This window comes from Sceloporus undulatus, chromosome 2 (assembly GCF_019175285.1).
Source record: "Sceloporus undulatus isolate JIND9_A2432 ecotype Alabama chromosome 2, SceUnd_v1.1, whole genome shotgun sequence".
In the NCBI taxonomy this organism is placed as follows: domain Eukaryota; kingdom Metazoa; phylum Chordata; class Lepidosauria; order Squamata; family Phrynosomatidae; genus Sceloporus; species Sceloporus undulatus.
The window spans coordinates 229,107,037-229,128,897 of NC_056523.1; the positions used below are offsets into that span (position 1 = coordinate 229,107,037).

At 41.9% G+C, this 21,861-nt stretch overlaps 1 protein-coding gene across 1 annotated transcript in view; it reads left to right on the plus strand.

The window, feature by feature from the left end:
- LOC121920604 (dynamin-2-like) overlaps positions 1-21,861 on the plus strand; it is an 84,308-nt gene that overhangs the window by 55,698 nt on the left and 6,749 nt on the right. Inside the window, 2 exon segments of the mRNA XM_042447733.1 lie at positions 3,370-3,483; positions 20,892-21,001. Of these exon segments, the coding sequence (XP_042303667.1) occupies positions 3,370-3,483; positions 20,892-21,001 (224 nt within the window).

Sequence of the window (21,861 nt, forward strand, 5' to 3'; positions counted from 1 at the left end):
TGTCCTTTTCAATGTCATGAATTCACAGCCCCTTCCATGCTCCTCCATGTGAACTGAATGAATTAAAATGACAGTTTGTAACAGCCCATGCCCACCAGTGCACCACTTCTCTGTCTCTGTGGCCTTGATGTTTATGTTGGCAGCAACCTGAACAGTTCTGGAAAGATGGCAGTGCACCTGATTGGTTTGCATACCTTTTCAAAACTTGGTTGGAAAACTTAACTGTGATGTAATCCAGGCCAAATTCCTGATCCCTTTCCATGCTGTTCAGCTGTTCTGCTTGTAACATCTGTAGCTGCTGTGTCCAACTCTGTTCAGCCATAGCCCATAGGCTTGCTTCCAGTGTGTATGCTTTGACATAACTGCTCAAGTGCCTCAAAACATAGACTGCTTTCTTTCCAATCTGCTCATTGCTAACCAGCATGGAGATACTAACTTGCGTAGAATGAGTTTTCTATGTTATTGTTAGCTCTCTAGACTTCCTGTTGGAAGGAAGAACATGATACGACAATTGAAACAAATTCATGAGAATGCTGAGAATTGTCAACATGATGTTAGCCAGCCAATCTTGGATTCCTGGGGCTGGACTCAGTTCTGCCTTGAAAAGTTTCCAATTGCCCTGTCATAAAACGCTGGCATGTTTTGGTTGCTCCCTTGTGACATTCCAAAGTCTTCTTTCCAGATGCTTCTTTGTAGGCAGTTCCCCCGCTACCCATCACCACCACCTGCTTAAGTGTATGTCAGCCTTTCAGATGCTTAAAGCATGCTGGGGAGCGGGGGGATGGCTACTCCTTCATATGCTTTGTGAACTGTATAAGGTTAAATGGGTCCTAGGGGTCTCAGTTCATACAAGTAGACCTGTGGTGGATACACTCAGGGATGAGCAACCGAGTTGCAGATCTAGCATTGGCTCAAACAGAGGCGGGATGGCCATCTGTCAGGGATACTTTGATTGAGGGTTGCAGGGGGTTGGACTGGATGGCCCTTGTGGTCTCTTCCAACTCTATGGCCTGTTACAGACAGCCAAAATAAAGCTGCTTCGAGTCACAGTGGAGGTATGGTGTTTCAATGATGCATGCGTCCTAAGAGTCCAGAAGTCGCACCAAAGCCATGCTCCAGACTGGACCGTGGCTTTGGTGTGGCTTCTGGACTCTTAGGACGCATGCATCATTGAAACACCATACCTCCATTGTGACTCGAAGCAGCTTTATTTTGGCTGTCTGTAACAGGCCCATGATTCTATGATTCCCTCTCTACTCGAAACTGATTTGCTGATTATTATTCCAAAAAATTTACAGTGAAGCTGGATGATATGTTGTTACACCCATGGACGAAGGCATAAAATCCTTTAGGAACAGGACACCTCTGCTTACTAAGTGGACTTTGGTGTACTTGAAGTCCTAACTAGATGTTCCTTTTGGGATTTTACCTGCTGCCCAGGACCATGGAATTCAGGTTCAAAATCCCCTCAGACATGGTGCTCAGTGGACATATAGTGGCCTAATCCATTTTGTGGGATGGTTCTAAGTTTAATAAAACAGTGTTTTTTATACATCCTTCTGGAAATATTTCCTATATCAGCCTGAATGAGCAGACCCTGTATACAACAGACCATTCAGGATGCTTACTTTTCACGTAGAGTACTCATAGGCCTGTTACTTCTAAAACACACATTTCCATGTGTAACAAATTATAATAAATAATTATTTGTTGTCTCATTTGAGGGGGGAAAAGAAGCCTTGAAATTTCTTTCAGAATAAAAGAATGCTGTTGTCCTGGAGCCAACTTTAATAATAAATAATGAGAATCATCCCACCAAGAGGGAGAAAACAGATGATACTGATATTTCAGTGATTGATCTCATTTATGTTTTAATTTGTGAATTTATGGATGAAATCAGAGTATAACACATACACAAAAAAGTAAGTGGCAAGAACAGGAACAAGAGCAGTTTTCTTTTTTAAACTGATCTTAGTAATATGACAGATAGGGTTGGCCTTTTTGGTGAAATAGTGAGGCACTCAGAGGTTTGTTCATACTTGCTAGTAGTCATAGTGTAACCCTGTCAGACAAGAGAATTGTTTCTTCAAGCAAATTGTCCAGTTAGCTACAAGTGTGAAGCTACTGGGGAAGAGAAAGTTAAGAGGTGATATGACCACCCTATTTAAATATTTGAAGGGATGTCATATTGAGGATGGAGCAAGCTTGTTTTGTGCTGGTGCAGAGAATAGGACCCAGAGCAATGGATTCAAACAGGAAAAGAGATTCCACCTAAACAGCAGTTTGACAGTGGAATACATTGCTTCAGAGTATGATGGAGTCTCCCTCTTTGGAAGGTTTTTAAATAGAGGCTGGATGGCCATCTGCTTTGACTGTGTCTTCCTGCATTTCAGGGGATTGGATTGGATGGCCTTTGGGGTCTCTTCCAACTTCATGATTCTATGATCATTGCAAGTTCAGTAACTGGATATGCATCTGAGCCTGTTGATAGGAACAAATATGGCTAGAGTTTGAGAAGCAGCAGACTTGAAGCAAAGAGTGTGCCATCGAAATAAGCAGAACTCAAGCTAACAGTTTCTTTTTTTCTCCCCAAGTTTGCTGCTGGTTTTGTAGCCTTCTGTGCACTGCAGTCTACTGCAGTGACTGAGTATCACCTTCAATATACTGTGGCTGCTGTCTCTTCTTCTCACATCAGAGCTATAGTAACCTTGCTACTCTGAGATCATTTTTAGAATTGTAGATGCTTCTTCTGGTGTTCTTACAGATGGGTTTTACTGCCAAGATGGACTTACAGATAGTATTTAGATTGTTGTTGTAAAAAGAAGCAGAATTGCCCTGTTTTTTTTGTTTGTCGGAATATGGGCATGTCTATCAGTGACCATTGGGTTAATGTGTAAAATACTTCAATAGTCCATCTTGGCTATTTCTGGTTTGCCATCTGCTGCGTAACCTGGGTCATGGAACATATTAAAGTCTGACTTTCAAGTCTATTGCTTCTTGGTTTTCTGCTTTTTATACAGGTTCTTATTGCACTGCACTTAAATTTTGGTAAAATGGTGTTAATGTGTGCTTCTGGTGCAATCTTGTGAAATCTGTATTTGGTCTTATGCTTCCTTGCTTAACTTTGGTGATACTCCTAATTTTTTTAGTCATGAGCCAGGTTGCCAAGATCATGAAGGTACTGTAAGCTGTGGTCCATTGTTACCTTTTCTTTTGGGTTCTGCTGCAACTAAGGCTAGAATCTTATTTATTCATTATATCATATTTCTGAAATCTTCAAGCAGTCACCTCCCCCTTGTGTTCACCAAGCTGGTCTGTAATCTGTTCTTCCTTCCTCCATCCTCCTTCCCATTCCTTGATTTCCTCCAGGTTATCCGACGAGGTTGGCTGACCATCAACAATATTAGTATCATGAAAGGTGGCTCCAAGGAGTACTGGTTCGTCCTGACAGCAGAGAGTTTATCTTGGTACAAGGATGAAGAGGTGAGTGATTCATGTGTGGCATATTGCTACATCAAGGAGGATGAGATACACTGCAGAATCTTGGACTGAATCCTTGCGATTACTCACATGTACCAACATAGGAATACTGTAGTGTTTCCTTGGTATTGCTTACACTTCTAAAATAATGGTTTTATGTATTTTAATCTATATTGTACCCTACCTTGATCCTTGGGAAGAGGTGGGTAAAAATGATGGTAATGATGATGACTACAATAATAATAATAGTTCCCCAGTGCTTCTGATATTTGATAGCTTTAGTATACTCAGGAATTGAAGTTTTGTCCCTTTTGTAGGAAGTATATAGTTTTTTGTGCATTCTCTAATTTCTGATGTTGTTATTGTTGTTGTTTCTTACCCACCTTTCCCCAAGGCTCTAAGTAAGGTACAATATAGATTAAAGTGCATAAAACTATTATTTTAGAGGTGTAAACAATATCAAGCAAATGATATTACCATGTAAGAATTATTGTTGCTGTTATTGTTGTTATTATTGTTATTATTATTAAAAATACCCCCTTGGTAACTGATGGTGAGCTAAACTTTTTATTTTTATTTTAAATCACATTTGTAAAACATCAGAGTGTAATATTCTAAGTCTTTCAAATCATAAACTTTCTACCATTGATCTTTAGAAGTAATATGCTAACATGGTACTTTTAATATTTATTGTTGCACGAACGTCTGTGACAAATGTTTGTGTAATCATTTGCATGATGTGGAGAGAATGATGGAATGCTTTAATGGTGTCTTCCTGCATAGCAGGGGAAGGTCTCTTCCTTGTGGACTCATCCAGCTCTATGATTCTAGTATTTCTATTTGGGTGATGAGTTTGTGCAGAACTTTGAGATAGCATGTCCAATGCAATAACAGCCAGATAGTCTTCTGTATAGGGGATTAGAATGGGGATATTTTGGGTCCTTGGATGCTTTAGAAATTCCAATTCTAAATTTTGAAGAGAGTTCTGCTAGTGGGAGGATTATCTTCATGCTAATCCTCATGCTCGAGTGAATATGGTTTCACAGTCCAATAATCCGATTGGAGAAGGTGCCTCAGCTAGCCACACACGTGTTCCCATGAATGATAAAAATATAGAGAAGATACATACGTACACCTCCTCTGGTTTTGTCATTGCAGTATCAACAATGTTAACATTTCTTTATCAGAGGGGTCCATTGCACTTCAGTGGATTTGCTTTAAAACAACAGTAAATATGTAACTCAAGACTCCTTTGTTTAAACAAAAAGAATATAAAATGTTTCCCATTATAAAAATCATTGATGTGGTGTTATTGCAGAGATGGGCAAATTCTGTTGGCTCCAATTGCAAGTCACTCAACATGTGACTGCCATTAGAGAACAATCAAGAAAAATGTGTCTTGAGTGTGAAAATGCTTCATAATTATATTTCTTCTTCTTGGTCTCTACGAATCATACAAATGGGTTGTACTGCGCCTGCGCAGTGCTGCTCAGAAAACTTCTAGAATCACTGGCCAAAGTTAGCTTTGCAACTTTTTGGCAGTAGCTCTGCCCATCCCTTATAAGCCCCCTGCACTCCCACTCTTTCCCCAATTCCTTCTTTCCACTGCGTTAGCTGCTTTAGGAACTTCGCTTCTGCTACATTTTCACTGGAATTTGACCATTGGACTGTCTTGACCTCTCATGATCTGACCCCCTCTTGTACTGTTGACCTCTTCTGCGTGTCGAACGACTTTGCTTATGGACATTGATTTGGCTCACAATGTCTCCAGCACCGTTTAAGAAATGTGACGGCTGCGGTGGTAAGATCCCTGGGCAGGATCCCACTCTACGTGCCTTCTTTGCCTTGGCGAGACTCACAATCCCAAGGCCTGTGCCCTGTGTAAATCCCTGACTCCTCAGGCCAGGAAAAACCACGACTCCTGTCTGTTGGCTGCCCGGTACCAGAAGGCCCTCAAGCCCCAGCCTGCTGCCCTCGCTTCTTCGGCACCTGCGGCTTCGGAAATGGTACCAGCCACTGCTGGTTCTGTGGCCCAGAGCTCCTCCACTAACCCTGAAAAAGGGATGGCACCGAAGGAGCTTGCCAGTTGAGATCTACCTCGAAGTCCTCCAAAAAAGACAAGAAGGACTTGAGTTCCAAGAAGGATTCGGCCCATGTTAAGGAAAACAGCTTCCTTGCGGATTCAAGCATGAAATCCTCCTCTAAAAAGAGGTCCAAGCCCTCGGATGCGGGAGACATTTCTCCTCGGGGCTCCTCAAAGAAAAGGCCTTTGGATTCTGGAGACTGCTCCTTTCATGGCTCCTCTCATAAGAAGGCCCGTACCAAGACTCCCAATGGGGCCCGGTCTTCTTCCAAGGACCATCATTTGCCTTTGGTTCCCAGACGGGATACCTTGGTACCACACTCTCCCCGGGCCCGTTTGGCCTCGGCCGCCTCTCCGCCTGCTACTTTGGCCTTCCATCAACCCTCAGAGGAGGCTGTTGACAATGTCCTTCCCTTCGGTCCCTCCACAGCTCTGAGGGTCTTCACCAAGTGTATGGCTCCGATTGTCGCCTACCTTCACCAGAGAGGCTCCAGAGTCTTTCCGCACCTGGATGACTGGCTCTTTGCCGCCGCCTCCGTGGACGAACTACAGAGAAATGTATGCTTCGCCCTCTCCCTCCTTGCATCCCATGGGCTCGTGGTGAACTTGGAAAAGTCTCATCTTTCTCCATCCAGAAAGATCAAATTCATCAGCACTGTCCTCGATTCCGAAGACTGCGTTGCCTCAGGACCGTTTCCACGCTCTCTGCTCTTCAGTCAGGACTTGCCTCGTCCACAGGCAAGTGAAGTCCAGTGATGTCCAGGTAGCCCTAGGACACATGGCTTCGACAACATTCGTGACCCCATGGGCAAGACTGCAGTTTCGACTCCTGCAGTCATGGTTTCTGTCGGCCTTCAATGCACTAATGGACCCTCCATCCAAGTGGCTCACTGTCCCAAGACCTGTCACCCGATTCCGCCGTTGGTAGCTCAACTCCTGGAACATCTGCGTCGGCATGCCTTTTTCTCCTCCACAGCCTCAAGTCACCCTGATGACGGATGCTTCCATGGAAGGTTGGGGCGCCCACGTGTCCAAGTGGTCTCTCACGGAACAATCCCTCCACATCAATGTCCTGGCCATGGAAAAGGCCTTGAGAGCCTTTGAGACAAACCTTGCCAGCAAGGTAGTGCTTCTGCTGACGGACAATACCACCGTCATGTACTACCTCAACAAGCAAGGGGGAACCAAGTCACAGACCTTGCTGGACATCACGCTTCGCATCTTGAACTGGTGCATCCTGAGAGGTATTCTGCTCCAAGCAATTCACTTGTCCAGAGAGGAGAATGACTTAGCCGACCACTTCAGCAGATCTTTTTTAATCTGCCACGAGTGGAGACTTCATCCCGAGACGATCGACGACCTCTTCAGTTGGTGGGGAACTCCCCAGATCGACCTCTTCGCGACTGCTCTCAACAGCCACTGTCCCCAGTTCTGCTCCCGAGTGTGCAACGAGAACTCCCTCGGAGACGTGTTTACCTTTGCTTGGTCAGGAGAGATGCTGTACGCCTTCCCTCCATTCCCACTGATCACCAGGTGGTGTCCAATATGGCAAGGGACTGCTTGGATGCCATCCTGATCACCCTTTGGTGGCTGAGACAGACGTGGTTTCCATCCCTGCTCCATCTCTCCAAGAGACAGTTTCTCCACCTTGAGTTCCGTCCGGATCTCCTCACTCTCCAGGACGGATGAGTTCGCCATCCAGACAGCATCAACCTACTGATGGTGGCTTGGAGGCTCCGGCCTTAGACTCACTACCTCCCTCGGTACGGACGGTGATCTTGGCTGCCCAGAAACCATCCACTAAGAAGTCCGCTTCCAAATGGAAGAAGTTCCTGCATTTCATCTCTGCGAGAGGCCTTGCTCCATCCCAAGTGATTACACCGGTTGTGTTGGAGTTCTTGATGGCACTTTTGGAGGCGGGGCTGTGCCTCAACTCTCTTAAGTGCTACATTTCTGCCATTTGTTCCCAATTTCAATTTGATGGCAGGCCTTCTTTTTTCAGGGACCCTCTTGTGAAGAGTTTCCTGAAAGGTTGCAACAACCTTCATCCCCCACTCTCGGTACCGACACCTAATGTCTGCCCTCCAATCCAAGGTGATGGCCACTTCGGACTTGAGACTCTTGACTTGGAAGATAACCTTCCTTGTGGCCATTACCTCTGCCCGCCATGCGGGCAAACTTTGTGCCTTGCGAAGGGACTAGCCTTTCCTTAGGTTTCATAAGGATAAGGTTGTCCTCCACACTGACATTAACTTTCTGCCTAAGTTGGTGTCTGCCTTCCACATGTGTCAAGACATTGTTTTACTGACCCTGGCCTCGAACCCGACCACCGATGCCGAACGCCACCTGCACACCTTGGACGTTTGGAGGGCTTTGGCCTTCTATTTGGACAGAACTGTTTCGAGAGACTTTTTCAATGCTACTTGGAACCGAAGTTGGGACCGCCTGTGTCTGCGCAGAGGCTTTCAAAATGGGTGGCTGGTACCATCCACCTCTGCTATGAACTCTTGGGCAGACCTCTCCCGGTAGTTCAGTCTCATGCAACTAGGGCGGTAGCAACATCCTCTGCTTTCTTGACTGGGGTCCCGTTGGAGGATTTCTGCAAAGCTGCTGTTTGGTTCCAACCCTTGACTTTCATCAAGCTTTATAGTCTGGACACCAGGCCAAACTGGATGCAGCCTTTGGGAGGGCAGTGTTGGTTTCAGGTTTACATTGATTGAACTGCAGTTCATTTGTTTACATGTTTGAAAGGGATATCTTTTTGCCTGAATTGGCTGGGTTTACAGCATTCCTATGGTTTACACACTGGTCTTGCATGACCTAATGTGTTGTTATGTGCCTTGACCTGAACAAGTTAAAGTACTATTTATTTAAGTACTAAACACAGCTGACACAGTTTTGGGGTTCAAAGAATCTTTATTGTGATTAATAAACACAGTTTTATTTTAACCTTACTTGGTGACCTGACACTCCCTCCGCCGCTGACCTAAGCTTGTCAGTCTCAACCCATTTGTATGATTAGCAGAGACCATGAAGAAGGAGGACAGGTTGCATACCTGTAACGGCATTTCTTCGAGTGGACATCTGGGAATACATACAAATCCTGCCTGTCCTCCCCTCAGTGTCCTGCTCTTCATTGGCTCCTTCTCATGTTGCTCACCCAGCATAAATTTCGGAACTGGAGAAAGAGGGGGAATGCAGGGGGCTTATAAGGGGTGGGCAGAGCTACCGCCAAAAAGTTGCAAAGTTAACTTTGCCCAGTGATTCTAGAAGTTTTTTGAGCAGCACTGCACACGCGCAGTAGAACCCATTTGTGTGTATTCGCAGATGACCACTCGAAGAAATACCGTTACAGGTATGCAACCTATCCATATGTGGTTTACTTTTAGAATATATGTACATTTTCTCAATGCAACCATGAAACATTCCCATTCCTTTTATTGTGCATAAGAATGCTTAACTCCTTGATTGGTTGCCACTCTGTATTTGCAAACATGACATAGCATCTCTTTCTGTAGAAAGTGTGGCATCAGCAGCATTTTTTCCTGTAAGATGGGTGGCTTCTAGAGAAGTAAAATCTCTGGAAATTTGGAAGCCATGGGGCGGGGGAGGCTTCGTTTCAGGTGGGTGCGGGTGAGAAGGATAAGAAAGCCTTTTCAGACTGAAAGTCACTTTATTATAGAATATATAATGTATAATTTTGTTTCACAATTACGTTTGATATATTAAAAGTACAGTTTATTCACATGATTATAAATTGAATTTTTATTTTTTGTTACAAATAGGGCTATTTCATAATTTCTTCATTGGTTTGTTAAGAGTAGGCAAAACTAATAGATACAGAAGAAGCTATCAACATTAGTAAAACAAAGAAAATTACTTCATCATTTCCTATAGCCTTCAAGAGTGTCAGTAGAAATGAATTACTCAAAAAGAACTGAGGAAAACAAAACAAAACAGGAATTACAGTGATCTGATAATACACATTGTCTTTCCTTGAAGTCTTATTGTTACATAGCTTTTAGAAATAATTTTGGAGTAGTAAATATGTGAATACCTTGTCTTAAAACATTTTATTCCTCGATCTGAAAGAAAATATTCCGGAACCCATTGTTTCAATTTTTAAAAGAAATACAAATTTTGAGTGAAGAAAAGCTTGTGTGGGGAGGAAACAGATTACCCCCCCCCCTCCTCTGGTCTTCACATCTCTTGTGTCTTTTGCCACTTCTTGTTGCTGTGTGCCTCCTGCAGTTTGTGTTAAGCATTCCTTTATTAAGTGACAGTGTGGGTCTCCAACAGGAGTGTAGTCACTGGGAAAAGACAGGACAATATGGAGATTGTATTGGTGCATAGATTGGGATAGTGACAGTCATGGAGTGAAGTGATGCATGAGTATAAAAAACAAATTTTGAATTTTGTATGGTGGCTACAGGCCATTTACTTGGCAAATCACTGGCAACCCAACTACACCTTACCACCTGTAATCTGAGATTTTTCATACAGATGAAATAAAAAATGCAAGTAGGGAGGTAGGTGAACCAAAGTTGTAGTGTTGGCTTTTAAAAAAAAGCTTTCAAACTTTTAAAAGTTTCACTTACTTGAGGGAGGGCCTGTTTTTTCACTTGATATTGGTGGTTTGTATTAGTGACATTTCCATAAGTTCTCATATGCTTTTGTGAGTTTTTGTCATTTGGACATTTCACCCAGATTGATTGCTCAAGCCTGCAGCATAGAGGCCTAGTGTATCCTATTGATTTTTTGGAAGGGGGGGACTTTCAGTGCCGCTTCATCGATCTACAAATATGTGCCAACATAGATATCCTTTTAAGCACCTAGTCAGAAGAACACAGACCATCCAAGGACAAAAAAAAATGCATAAATTGTAATCTTGATTTTTAAAAATAACCCTGTTGGGGAGTGAAGGAGATTACCTCATGTAATGAACTTTTCTGGGGTAATTTTCATGAGATCAGTACAGGTTTACACATCGGAGCACCCCCACTTCAGCATCCATATAAATATGTAGTACACACATTCTGCAGTTTCTCCTATTGTGCTTCCACCAACCCTTCCCTTTGGTCTTTCAGCCCCAATCCTGTTCTTCTTCCTCTGCAAGTGAGGGAACATTGGAGCTGGGCTCAGTGGTATGTCAACTATGTGCCTGGAAATTGTAAACTTTTAATTTTGACTGCCAGCCTCTGTGCTCTGAAGCTTAAGATAAATTTTGCAAATCTTATGCATGTTTAAACCAATGTAAAACCAACCGAGTAGAACTTAACCTTTTTGTTTTGCTTGCTGGCTTGTGTGGCTCCTCATGATACAAATACTCTTCTTAGTGGCCACCTGCTGCATCCTCCTCCTTATTGACCTTGTGTCCTTATATCAAGAGAGCCAGCATGATGTAGTGATTTACGTGTTGGACTGGGACTCTGATAGAATAGGGTTCAAATCCTCATTCAGTCTTGGGAGCTCACTGAGTGATCCTAGACAAATCACACTCTCTCCTCTTAAGAGGAAGACAATGGCAAACCATCTCTGAATAAATCTTATGACAATCCAGTATAGTGTTGTCATAAGCCAGATCTGAATTGAAGACGCATAACAACAGCCTTGTGTAATTCTCATCACTGTTCACAGGTGCAATTCTCCCCATTTGTCACCATCCTGTACTTCCGATTGTTTGGTTTTGAACTTTAATACTCAGGATGCACTGGGAGGATTCTGAGAATTGTGGTCTAAAAATAATTTTTCCAACCTCTGGTTTGGTTTGTGGCAGGGACTTCCATTTTGGATACAGTCTGCCTTCTTTTTATGTTAGGTCTTGCCTTGTATGGAATAGGCATGTGCTGCACCTCTTGGATTCCCTGTCCCAATATGTGTTATTTTGCCAACCAATTTTTGTGTATCCCACCATGAACACCATACAAGAGCCCTCCCCTTACTTCCAGGTTCATCTTCCTCCTCCACCCTACTGTGTGTTGCAATATCATTTTACCTGGGTTCTGTGCCAAGTATAAGTCTTTTTTGGGAGGAGAGGCCTTAATTTTCACCTATTTCTATGCACATTGCCCTTGGACCTGGCCAGCAATGTATTGGGATTCTCCTTCCTGTCTTCTGTCCTGTCCATCTGTCTTCTTAGGCAGCTTGTCACAACTAACATTGATTTCCCCCTTTCTGATCCAAATGAACAAATAGCAGGGAGGAATTGTGCAGTTAAGTGGGCATGGCTGCCATGGTATTCTTAGCTTTGGTGTTCTCTCAGCTGGAAAGAAAACCATTAAGGCTGAACATCCAGTGGCAAGTGCAGATGCATGGAGACCAGGTTGTAAGCTAGCACAATACATGAGACTGTGGGACACATTTACTCCTTACATGACACAGAAGTTAAGGTGAGCATCTTAACTTATAACTTCTGTGTATTTTCATGCATGCATGTAAGCACTTAACTGTCTCTTTAAATCAAAGGTTTCTTGGTCCTACACTATGAATAGTTCTACACTATGGTTGCTGAGATATACTAATAACAGCAAATGTATATTCAGAAATGCAGCTTCTGGAGTGTAGGGAATTCTGATAGCATACCAGAAGCTTACATGAGAATTTTATGGTATTGTCACTGAAAAAACAAAATATTTTCTAAGTCTTCACACATAAGTATTTTGGAGAAAATATTTCAAACCCATCTTTCCCTGTGTTTGACAACATGTTTAAAGATTACAATTAAATATAGCTGAAGTCATACAGAAAGGCTTAAGTATTTTTAGGTAATGAAGGAAAATATTTATGAAGTTTATTTTGAAGTGAGAAAAAGATAGGAATTGGAGTACAGTATACAGCAGTTTCACTATGTTAGGAGTTTCATTAAAATGCTAAAAATAATAATGCAGTAGCAATAGGAAAATGAAATAGACCAGCGGGCTTGGAATAAAATAAATTTCAGTACAAAGAGGCAGACATGGAAGAGTCCAAGCAAACTCCTCCTGGCAAACTATTACCTAGTCTAGGGCTACATTGAGAAGGTACTCTTTGTGGCCCTTCACATACTAAAGGAGGACTTCTGTAATAGAACAATATATACCATGCTGGAATGACATTGAGATATTCTTGTAGAAATGAGTATTGATATACCATTAGGTGATTTGCTACAGTAAATGCAAAGAGAAGAATGTACGGTAATTAGAATAAACAAATTAGTCTTTTTGCCCCTGAAGCTAAAGAACAGACAAGCAAATTGCTTCCAAATATGCCCAGTCTTGTTCCTGATCCAGGAAAGAGACCACCCTTAAACAGAGTTGGGAGGTTTTCCTCAAATGTTGCTCAGTGCTAATTTACATCTTTTATTTAATTGAATACAGCATTTCTGAGAATGTTGAAAGGTTAATTTGGATGAAGTTGCATTGCCTAGTGCTATTTTGGCAACAAGATTAGGCAGTGGGCCAGTACAGCCTTGAGTTGATGGGTTATCCCTATCCTTGCATCATTCCTATTGTCATTAGAGTGATAGCCCCATTCTTCATGTTGGTGAAGTTACCATTACTGCATCGGCTTAGAGGGCCATGGAGGCATCTACATAACCTTTTCTGCCAGATTCATATCAACTTAGCTAGAAATTGTTAAGCATTGAGGGGAAATTTGAAGGGTGATGGAGATGTTGTGTGACTGATTGCTTTAAAATCATCCAAGAGAGCAAGCATGGTGCAGTGGTTTGAGCTTTGGACTATGACTCTGGAGGTCAAATCCTCGCTTGACCACAAAAACCTGCTGGGTGACCTTGGACAAGTCCCGCTCAGCTTCAGAGGATGGCAATGGCAAACTTCCTCTAATGAAACTTGTCAAGAAAATCCTGTGATAGGGTCGCCGTAGAGTTGCCATAAGTCAGAAACAACTTGAAGGTGCACAACACACACAGAGTTCTTAGTGCTTCCTGTTAATTGAAAGTAACAGAAAGCATTTCCCATTTCCTTCTCTTTCCCTGACATCCAGTTTACTGATAACCTTTTGTAGGCTCAAACACCAATACAGTGGTACCTCGGGTTACGAAATTAATTCGTTCTGCCATTCCCTTCGTAACACGAAAATTTCGTAACCCGAAATAGCTTTCCGTTAGCGCTGGAAGCCTATAGCATTTGAATTTCGCGCCGAAATGAATTTCGTAACCCGAAAAATATTTCGTAACCCGAAACAGTTTTTGCCAATCCAACTTTTTCGTATCCCGGAAATTTCGTAACCCGCGCATTTCGTATCCCGAGGTACCACTGTAAATTGACTGGAAAATTATTTCATAAATTAAGTTACGTGTTGGAGAAAGTAGCAGGAGCACTGCAGACAACACCTCTGGAACCAGCTGGTGGTCTTCCAGTGGTTAGAGTCTCCCTATAGATGGCCATTTCATGGAATTAGGGACTGGAAGAGCCTTTTGTACAGTTAGCAAGTAATGATATGCCTGAGTTTGTTTTGATCAGCAAGCTTTGAAACTGGTTCCGGTATCTTTGTCTACCATTTTAATGTCTGCCCAGCAGTCTCGGTCATGGAAAGTACAAATTTGACAGGATGAGGAATGAAGACAGGACTTGGAATAGATCATGTTTGTTTGTGGAGTTTTCTTCTCTGAACTACTTTTGTCAAAGACCAAGCGATGAAGAGGTTTGCATTAATCCCTGTTTGCCAAGTCATTATGTGGGTCTGCGGCTGTTACAGTCAAAGCTCATTGTATTGTATTGATTTGGATATTCTTATTTTAAAATACATACAGTCAGCCCTCCGTATCCACGGAATCCTTATCCACAGTTTGAAAATATTCAAAAATATATATAAATTCTGGAAAGCAAACCATGATTTTGCCATTTTCTATAGGGGACACTATTTTAATAACCATTATATTTAATGAGACTTAAGCATCCATGGATTTTGGTATCCATGCTGTGGGCCTGGGACCAGACCCCAGCAGAAACCAAGGGCCCACTGTATAAGCTGACTTTCTGGACCATGTCCACCCAAGGCGGCAATCTTGATTTCAGTAAGGCCTTTGACAGGGTTTCCCATGACATTCTTGCAAATAAGCTAGTGAAATGTGGGCTTGACAAAGTAACTGTTTTTGTTCGTTTGTTTTTTGTTTTTTAATTAATTAATTTAAAAAAACCAAACATCATTGAAAAGAAACATAGGTACATTGAAGTAACTGTTACATGGACTTGTAATTGGTTGACTGGCCAAACCCAAAGGGTACTCAATAATTGCTTCTTTTCATCCTGGAGAGAAGTGACCAGTGGAGTCCCACAAGGCTCTGTCCTGGGCCCAGTGCTATTCAACATCTTTATCAATGACTTGGATGACAGAATTGGGGGTATACTTATCAAATTTTCAGATGACACCAAATTAGGAGAAGTAGCTAATACCCCAGAGGACAGGATCAAGATTCAAAATGACCTTAATAGATTAGAAAGCTGGGCCAAAACTAACAAAATGAATTTCAACACAGAAAAATGTAAGGTATTGCACTTAGGGCCGAAAAATGAAATGCACAGATATAGGATAGGGGACACCTGGCTGAACAAGACTACGTGTGAAAAGGATCTTGGAGTCCAAGTAGACCACAAGTTGAACATGAGTCAACAGTGTGACGCGGCAGCTAACAATGCTAATGCAATTTTACACTGCATCAATAGAAGTATAGTGTCTAGATCAAGGGAAGTAATAGTGCCACTGTATTCTGCTCTGGTCAGGCCCCACCTGGAATATTTGTGTCTAGTTCTGGGTACCACAATTCAAAAAGTATGTGGAGAAACTTGAGTGCGTCCAAAGGAGGGTGACTAAAATGGTGAAGGGTCTGGAAACCATGCCCTATGAGGAACAATTTAGGGAGCTGGGGATGTTTAGTCTGGAGAAGAGAAGGTTAAGAGGTGATGTGATAGCCCAGTTTAAATATTTGAAGGGATGTCATATTGAGGAGGGAGCAAGCTTGTTTTCTGCTGTTCGGAGACTAGGACCCGGAACAATGAATGCAAGCTCCAGGAAGAGAGATTCCACCTCAACATTAGGAAGAACTTCCTCACAGTAAGGGCTGTTCGACAGTGAAACACACTCCCTCGGAGTGTGATGGAGTCTCCTTCCTTAGATGTCTTTAAACAGGCTGGATGGCCATCTGTTGGGAGTGCTTTGATTTAGATTTCCTGCATGGCAGGGGCTTGGACTGGGTGGCCCTTGCAGTCTCTTCCGACTATTATTCTTTGATTCTATGTTAAAATACAATAATGTAATAATGCATATACTGTAACTGCAAAATATTTTAATGAAGCATTTAAAAATTTAAAAATACAGAACTCCCAACAATATAATTTGACAAGCGTTAAAACCATTTCCAAAGCTGCAGCAGTAAAACTTTAAAACAGCAGCATGTCCAAAAACATACTAGTTGAAGGCCATTCACATAATTTACTTTTAAAAAAATATTTTTATTGTAAAATTACCTTAAAAAAAAAACTTTGTCATTTACTTTCTGTTCAATTTAAGCATCTTCATTGATCAACATCATTGTGATTCCACATATTGCTTTAAGTCCTTTCTGTAATCTTTTCTAAACTTATATTCCTTCTCATCAGTATTTTTAATCTTCCACCAATGCTTACATCTTCTCACACATATCTATATTTCTTAATCATATTAATCATTAAATTTCATCTGTTTTCTCCACCCTACCCTTAACTTTATCCTATTACTAAGAGAAAAGGTTATCTTTCCTTTCTCTGTGCATTCTCAAAACCAGTAGCTTATATCAATTTTCATTCTATTAACTTTTTCTGTCCCTTCAAGTCTCTCAAATTGCCTTCAGTTTTATTGTTTCCACATTCTCTTTTGCTTATTCTCTTTTGCTTATTAAATGTTGCACAGGTAACCTTTTAAAGCCTTTTTTGAATACTGTACCTTATAGACCAACAAAGCTCAGAAAACTTATGTGTTCCAGGAATATTCTACATCTCTTCTCTGGGGGCAGTAAAGCGTTGTGAGCCTATAGAAGAATGAGTGTTTTAAAGCACATACCCTAGAGAGCGTCTGCCTGCTGTTAGTGGCATGTATATGTTTTTGATAAAATGCAGAGGGCTCTTCTCCTGCCCCTTCTCCAAAAACATCCCACACACAGAGTAGGGACTGCTGATACTCCTTAGCAAAGAGAAGAGGAGGGAGAGGGCAAGTGATTCAGACCATGAAGATCTGGCTGCTCTGGGCTCCATTTGAGAGTGCATCCTCATTTTTCTTGACCCCCACAGCTGAGACCAACTGCTCCTCCATGGTCTGAATTTCTCCTTCCTTTCCTAAGTGACAGCAGTAGAGGCTCCCCATGGGGTTTGACACATGCCAGGTGGTGGGAGGACAAGGGACTGTAAATGTGGCAATATACAGAGATATAGGATCGCTGCCTTCCACATCAGGGGGGAGAAAATCAGGCTCTGATCCCCAGTGCCCTGTTGTTGTTGTTGTTGTTGTTGTTGTTGTTGTTGTTGTTGTTATACCATACCCTAACAGGAGCAACTTAGGTGATATGAGAGCCCTGTTTAAATATTTTTAAATATTTAAATATTGAGGCTGGAGCAATCTTGTTTTCTGCAGCCCCAGCGAACAGGACACAGAGCAATGGATTCAAACTACAGGAAGAGGGATTCTACCAAAAAGTTAGGAAGAACTTTCTAATAGTAAGAGCTGTTCAACAGTGGAACATACTCCCTCGGAGGGTGGTGGAGACTCCTTCTTTTTGAGGTCTTTAAGCAGAGGCTGGATGGCCATGTGTTGGGGGTGCTTTGATTCTCTATTCCTACACGGCAGGGCATTGGACTGGATGGCCCTTGAGGTCTCTTCCAACTCTGTGATTCCATTGCACCATCATCATCATCATCATCATCATCATCATCATCATCATCATCATCACTATTATTATATTTCTGGAGATATGAGTGGCAATTTTACTGCTCTTTTAGACCCAGAGGAAGATTTATTTTTTTCTTACAAGGAATTAACTGGAAATTGATTTCTATGTCAGTTTCCGTGTCTTTTAAAATGGCCTGCCAGGCTCAATACATGATGAAATTGTCCCCGGAGGGCATTTGGGTGCAATAAATAGATATATTCTTTTTGTGTGGGGGGGGCACCTCCAATATCTTCAGGGGGGGCACCTCTTCCCTGCCTTACTCTTTGAGTAGAGTCTGACAAGTTAGTATTTTCGTCATAATACTTGGTTCTAGAAATGGTAGCAGACTTAGTTGAGCTACTGGAGTGCAGCACATGTGTTCCTTGAACAGTTTTTATTGTTCCATCAAAGTTATTCTCCCATCCACACATGCACACAAAGCACACATATTATATTATATTATATTATATTATATTATATTATTATACTATACATAGCCGTCCAAGCTAGGAAGACCTCTTTTATCTTCCAAGTGGTTGCAAAGAAAAGAAGGACATAAAGGATGGTGCACCGTCAAGAACTGTGGAGCCAGTAAAAATGTTTTTCTTCTTCCCTCACTCCATATCATAGGCAACCCATGTCCAGAAATGGGGAGGCCTCTGTGGGGGAGCGCTTGTCTGGAAGATGAGAACCAGCAGGCTCAGTGTAAACAAGGCACTCTCCAGGAGAAACTGAGCTGATGAAACGGAGCTGCTGCTTGAACTGAGTTTGCAACAGTCAGTCTACTTCACTAGGAAATGCTGCTTGAGTACACATTCCTGTAATGCATTGGATTAAGAATTTTGTTTAGTTATCAAAGCGCCTGTATCTGAAAATAAATTGTCTGATTATCACGTCATCATCTGTAATTAGAAAAGAAGGCCATAAACCATTGCTTGCATAGGCAGAAAAGCACATGTTCAGTAGATTTTGTTAAAACTTGAAACTTGGAGTAAAGCTGCTCTCCCCCTTTCCCCACCACTGAAAGCAGCTGTAGAAACTTACCTGGACAGCAAACCCCCTTGAAATGTTGCTCACCCAAGCCCAGTCTAACCAATGTGCAGACTACTGTACACCTTTGTAGCTTCCTGAACAGGTAGTCTGAACACTGGGCAGGCGGGGCTGGCGTACAGAAGACTCTTCTGTGTGCAAGTCCTCTTCTCTTCTTCTTTCTTAGGTTTTGCAAGTAGAAACGTTCTGTGAAAAATTCCTCTCTCTCTTCTGACGTGGCAATGTCTACAGCTGAATCCAGTCTGGAAACTAGTTGGGGCCTTTCAGGAAATCACAGGGTGGGGGTGGGGGGTGCGGGTTGTGGCCTCCGTACAAAGGAAACATCACTTTTGGGATTCTGTGTGTGCGTGCAGGGAGGGAGGGAGGGAGGGGAGCAGCATCTGGAGCTATAAACAATTCCAGATGTGGGGTTTTTGCAGCGGCAGCTCTGTGTGAGTCATGGGGTGGGGGGCTTACCAGCTTGGCTACAGCTTGTTAAGGAAAGCAGATTTTTGTGGCCAGAAATGCTTTTACATTTCCAAGTCTGTTCTTTATACAGCACCCCCCACCCACTCAGTATCCTGTACAATTTAGGCAACAATCTCAGGTAACAGATTGTAGCAAAATCTCCCTGTGCCTTTCTACCAAGCTTTTGAAGTATTCACTAACTTTTGTACCCAGAACAGCCAGATGAAACTATTGCAGTCAGTGGCAGTAATGAGAGGCATATACAGTAAAGGTAATGGTAAAGGTTTCCCCTTGAGAAACAGACATGTAGACTTTGTGAAACAGATCTACCTTGAGCTTTAGATCAAATTTCTAAAAGCTTTGCCATCACCAGCCTTCCACTTCTGGGTGCTGACTTCCCTTAGATTCATTCTTTGGTTTGCAATACTTTTATTTTGATGACTTTCTGCCTAAATTACCAAGGTAGTGCATAACAGATAAAAAAAACAAATAGTAAAAGAGAGCCCACATGATGTAGCGTTTGAGCCTTAGAAAAAGGACTCTGAAGACCAGGGTTTGAATCCCTGCTCAGCCATGAAAACTCACTGGGCCACAGGCAAGTCACGCTCAGCCTTAGACAAAGCCCAAAAAACCTCTTCTGAACAAATTCTGCTGAGAATACTCTTTGAAAGGTTTGCCTTTGTTGTTGTTGGGTGCCTTCAGGTCTTTTTGTCTTATTGCATCCCTAAGGCCAACAACAATAAAGTTTATGTTAGGGTCACCATAAGTCAGAAATGACTAGAAGGCACTGAGCAAGAAAGTTTAAATGCACAATGAAACATTCCAATTAGTTACTAAAAATGACACTACTAATAAAGATATTTAAATCACCAAGTTAAAGAGATTTATATTGGTCGGGGGGGGGGGAGAGTTCTAATGAGACTGGCAGTCCCTCAAATAGTCAAGTTGTAAGCTGCTCAGAAATCTAAAAGTTGAAACTAACAGTTTGAACTGAGCCTGGAAAACAATTAGTAACCTTTGTCTGTTCATGACATAGTTCGCCCAGCTACCTAAGAGAAATATGGGCCTTTCTCCCATTTCTTGCCATTATCTTTGTGCTCTCAGTGTTTCTTTCAGGCAGATCTGAGAGGTTTAAAAGGCAATAGGTTCACAAGCTGGGCAGATTTTGCCTGCCAGACATAAAGTACTTACTGCTAATGCATCACTCTGTCCCCAAAGTACTGTCAAAAACCATGTGTTAACTGCAAAGTGATTATTGCCTGATATTATGGGCCAAGGATGGGGAGAAGCTATACTGAAGAAAATAAAATGCTAGAACCTGTAGTGGGGCATATAGGATTTTGGAGTTCTTGGATATTAGATTTGTCTCAGACCACATATGGACAAAAATGAAGCATGGCAAGTGCAGCAAATTTATGAACATGGTGAGCATGAAAAAAGTTGCTATGCGTAAGCACTGAATGAGTCGCTTAGGTTTTACTTTTAAAGACTTGGTGATGGCAAGACTACAGTTGACCCTCTGTATCCACGGATTCGTTATCCATAGATTTAACCATCAATGGCTTGAAAATTACACATAAACATACATATATACACACACACCAAAAAGCAAACCTTAATTTTACTATTTTATATAACACCATTTTACATTGCCATTGTATATAATGGAACTTGAGCATCCTTGGATTTTGATATCCACAGGGAATCCTGGAGCCAAACCCCAGCAGACACCAAGGTCTAACTGTAGTATCATGGACTTGCCAAATTTTGAACTCTCAGGGAATTAACAAATCAATGTGCCTTTGAATGTAAAGCAAACATTAAAGACCATTTTATGAAGTTCCTTCCTACTAATTTATTGAGCTTCCTGTTACAGGAGAAAGCCAACATGTATAATTTTGTCCCTACCTCATCCCCACTTTGTCCTCACAGGAGAAAGAGAAGAAATACATGCTGCCTCTGGACAACCTAAAAATCAGAGATGTGGAGAAAGGTTTCATGTCCAACAAGCATGTGTTTGCCATCTTTAACACAGAACAAAGGTAAGGTTGTCATAGCATAATGAGACAGTATAGACCTTTCCTTCCTTTCAGAACATTTAAGAACTCATTGTATTCTTTTAGCTCAGTTCATGTGGAAAACTTATATCTGTGCTGGTTTTACAGAAAGACAAATGCTTGTGAAAAGAGCACCTATTTTTTAAAAAATCTACTAGATGTGAGTCACACATTCTGTTCAAGCTTAGGAAAACTTGTTAACCTACAAGAGCATCTAATGATAATACCAGAATGAGTTTCAGAAGTCATCAACATTTTAAATAAATAAAATAACATCTTATATCATTCCCTTCTTCTTCGTGGTCTCTGCAAATTACACAAATGGGTTATTATTCTGCGCCTGCACAGTTAGCTTCGGAGCCTTCTTGGAGAGACTAGAGGTGTTTCTGCCCACTCTCCAACAACTGCTGGTTTCCTGCCTAAACCCTCCGTTCCTTTTGTCCGCCGCACTAGCAGCAGCATCTAGGCACTCTTCAGAGATTCGTTTTCCTTGATTTGACAGGATCAATCTGCGTTTTGGTGGTCATTTTTTAACATCGTTGTTCATATTTTAAAACAAATGCTATGATTTTCTAGATAATCATATACTTAAATGTGAACTTAAATTCTGAAGTGAAGTTGTTTAACAGCAGTTTGCCTCGCCTTTGCATTGGCAAGGCCCTTTCCCTTTCAGAGAATTTTTTTTAAATACAAACGGCCACTCAGCTCAGTTAGTGTGCTTGGCAGAGCTTTGAAAAGTTTTTAAAATAAAGCCCGCCTTACTGGCGCACTTGGCAAAGCCCCTTTTTATTCCTAGAATTTTTTTTAGAATGGGGCACTTTCACCATCTTATCTCTTAAAGAAAC